General features: G+C 36.3%; 1 protein-coding gene across 1 annotated transcript; it reads left to right on the top strand.

Annotated features, from left to right (window-relative positions):
• Positions 1–1,885: 1,885 nt before the first annotated feature.
• On the top strand, positions 1,886–2,847 carry LOC113304994 (uncharacterized mitochondrial protein AtMg00810-like). Its single transcript, XM_026554112.1, has 2 exons — positions 1,886–2,029; positions 2,137–2,847. Exons 1-2 carry the CDS (start codon positions 1,886–1,888, stop codon positions 2,845–2,847), a joined length of 855 nt encoding a protein of 284 aa, XP_026409897.1.
• The last annotated feature ends 655 nt before the right edge of the window (positions 2,848–3,502 follow it).

The raw sequence follows: 3,502 nt of genomic DNA on the forward strand, positions 1-3,502 counted from the left end.
CCGCTTCTCTATAGACCAACTACTCTTTATATAGGATATTACATAATGGATGACAGCTAAGAGATCCTTTATTTTCGGAATCTTTGTGCGATATTATCGCACACGTACATTGGTTATTTTTGCAAACCTTATAAACTTCGCACAGTTCTTCACACTTTATTCATGATTAGGTCGACATCATTCAATTCGTTAACACATATGAGTGTATGCGACGCTCTTTGCGCACATCTAATTATTCCTTACTCGCATATAATACATGTGCGATATTCTATTCCTACATTTTGCCTCTTCTCGTTTCGTTCTCAAATCCTACTTGATGAGCGAAATGAGAAATCTTCAATTTGTCTTATCGCACATGCTTATCTTTTCAAATTCCACCTTGCCGACAAATATCAGATTCAACTCTTCCTTTTTATGCGTGTCTTCTCGACAACGCACCATTTGACACGTCTTTCGAACCGCTCTTTTCTATCCAATCATTCCTTCGCATTAATGAGGTAAATTCCTCGATTTTCGAGAGTAATTTCTCTTTTTATCATTATTTACTTCGTCTTCTTCTCTTTTTTACTTCTTTTTTCTTCTTCTACTGCTACTTCTCTTTTGTTTTAAAATCCTTCATTAAAAATCTTTGCGTTATTAAAAACCTTTGCGTTTTCTCATATTCCTTCTCTATTATTTGATCTCATCTTGATCATATTAAATTCTCTTTCAAGCTCTTACTATTCCCATTCTTTTAATGGCACCAATTGCTAAGAAAAATGAAGCATTTTTTAAAATTTTGAAGGATCAACTCAGCGCAAGAGGTTATTCACTTTCTCTTCCTTCTGGATCTAATTACTCATCCAAACTCACTCTTGATCTGATTAACTCCGAAAAATGGACAAATCAAAGAATTATCGTTTCTTTGGAACAACTTTTAACTGGTCTTCCTATCCCATTATATGATCCCAGTATTCCTTTATTTTATGAAATTTTAGCTAATAAACGATTCGCACGGGGTATTTTTCAGCTGAGTGGTGATGCTATTAGGATAATTCTTGAATATGCTCGTCGCGCAGCTGGTTTAGGAACTTCTTATGCCTATGAAGTACGAAATATACTGCATCGTGACAAACCGATTGACCCTGTTGAATATACTCTCGATAATTTCTGTAAGCACTATTATGTGGGTCTTATGAAGAAAGAATCTACTAGATGTGGGCTATTCGCATAAGAAGAAAGGATACTTTTGCTGAGAATGAGAAGATCATGCGAGATGTTGACTGGAATGACAATTCTAACCATACTGCTCGTAGATCTAATGATACTGTTTGGGTAAACTGTCCTGTCATTTTAACGGGCCCTTACGTATCTGGTAGAGCTGTTAATCATTCTGATCTCCCACTTCCTGAAGAATTTTCCAATTATCATCCTTGGGAGCTCATTTTATCCGAGGAAGAGAAACATGTATATTATCTTCACATGAATATCTTTTTCTTCACTTATATATTAGAATTCTCACTTATATCTTTTATTTTTTTTATTTTTTAGACCATTAAGGGAAAAATACCAGTTAAGCGAGCTAATAAATCAACTGATGCGACATCTTCGCAGAATGAAGAGGTGAGAAACATTCTCTCTCTTATTTTAACAATATATTGTTGCCTCTGTTTCTCATCTGTACCATTCACGCAGATGGAGATTTCAAACGTTAAAGTCAAAGGTCGAACCAAAACCAAAGCTACCAGAACCCATAGTTCATCTTCCCCTTCCAATCTTTCCAAAAGACGTAGAAGATTTTATGATTCCGCTTCAAATTTTGAATCTGATGATGATGATTCTTCTCATATCAAAAGATTCAATTAATTCTTCTATGAGTCATCTTTCTTCTATTTTTGTCGATCCGATGGCCGCTATGGGTAATGACGAATTATGTCATAGGTTTGATATGGTTTCGAAGATTTGTGATGCTCCCCGTATAGATGATCCATCAGTTCGCACGGCTTCAACTTTATTGGATCCCAGTTTTCAATTTGCTTTGGGTTCTCTGGTAATTTCTGTCCCTTTGTAATTTTTCTAATAAAATTTTAATCTTCGCATCCTAACATGAACCCCAATTTTCGTAGATGTCTCGCATATCATACATGGCATCTTCAGATTACGAAAGGAGACTCCAATCTCTTCAATTTAAACTTGAAACTGAAGTTTCTACTTCGTCGAATAAAATTCAGTGGCTTTCTTACACAACAAGGTTTTGTTAGAGCTAATATAGATCAGTCTATGTTCATCTTCAACTCTCCCACTGCTACTGTGGTTCTCCTACTTTATGTTAATGACATAATTCTTACAGGCAACAATGCTTCTTTTATCGCTTCATTAATCTCCAAGCTAAGCGTAACCTTTGCAATGGAGGATTTGGGTGAGCTCAATTATTTTCTAGGTATTGAAGCAAATTTGACTACTTCACCTGATTCAACTATTCTGACTCGGACAAGGTACACATTGTATCTTCTTACTAAAGCTGATAGGGTTGATAGTAAGCCCTGCAATACACCAGTCACCACATATAAAAGAACTTTAGCTCATGATGGTGTCTTTCTCTCAGATCCTCTCCAATATCGTAGCTTGGTTGGTGTTCTTCAATACCTTACTCTCACCATACCTGACATCACTTATACTGTTAATTATGTCTCGCAATTTATGCAAGCTCCTCGTGACTCTCATATGCTTCTTGTTAAACGCATCTTACGCTATCTCAAGAGTAAAATTGGAGAAGGCATTATTCTGTTTACTGGTGATATTTCTTCTATTCATGGATATTCAGACTCAGATTGGGCAGGGTGTCCCGATACACATAGATCAACATAAGGTTAATGTATCTTCTTAGGCTACTCCCTTGTCAGCTGGTCCTATAAAGCAACCCACTGTTCCAAAATCATCTACTGAAGCATAATACAAGGATGTTAGTTTACTGTCTAGTGAAGTGATGTGGCTCTCTCAACTGCTCAATGAACTGGAAATTGCTCTTACAAAGCCATTTTATCTCTATTGTGACAATCTCGGTGCTAGGTACCTAGTTAACAATCCTGTCTTTCATGAAAGAACCAAACATATCGAAGTTGATTACCACTCAGTGCGTGAACTTCTTGCAGCAGGTGATCTTGGTGTCGAGTTCATTCCCACTTCTTCTCAGCTTGCTGATATTCTCACTAAGGGCCTTACATTCACTCGTTTTTCTCTTTTGAAGAAAAACTCGATACATTGTTTTCCCACTGTTTAGGTTTGAGGGGGAGTGTTAGAGTGAATGTGTGTTTTACTGTTTTGTACATTTTACTGTTTTGAGTCATCTATGAGTCACATCTTATCTTTGCTATCTTAGTGATAAGGTTGTTTGTACTTTTCTTGCTCTTCAAACAAACTCCTCTGTATAAAGGAGTATTTGCTTGTATGGTCAGTCATGACAACAACTTATCAATAAACTTTTTTTCATTAAATCTGTCAGTAGTAGTACGGGATTTTATTT

The sequence above is a fragment of the Papaver somniferum genome, chromosome 8 (assembly GCF_003573695.1).
Source record: "Papaver somniferum cultivar HN1 chromosome 8, ASM357369v1, whole genome shotgun sequence".
Taxonomy (NCBI): domain Eukaryota; kingdom Viridiplantae; phylum Streptophyta; class Magnoliopsida; order Ranunculales; family Papaveraceae; genus Papaver; species Papaver somniferum.

Excerpts from the sequence above, each read along its gene's own strand:
- LOC113304994 (XM_026554112.1), top strand. The coding sequence starts at position 1,886 with ATGGCCGCTATGGGTAATGACGAATTATGTCATAGGTTTGATATGGTT. Across the intron at positions 2,030-2,136 it reads AATTTGCTTTGGGTTCTCTG|ATTACGAAAGGAGACTCCAA; the intron begins GTAATTTCTGTC and ends TGGCATCTTCAG.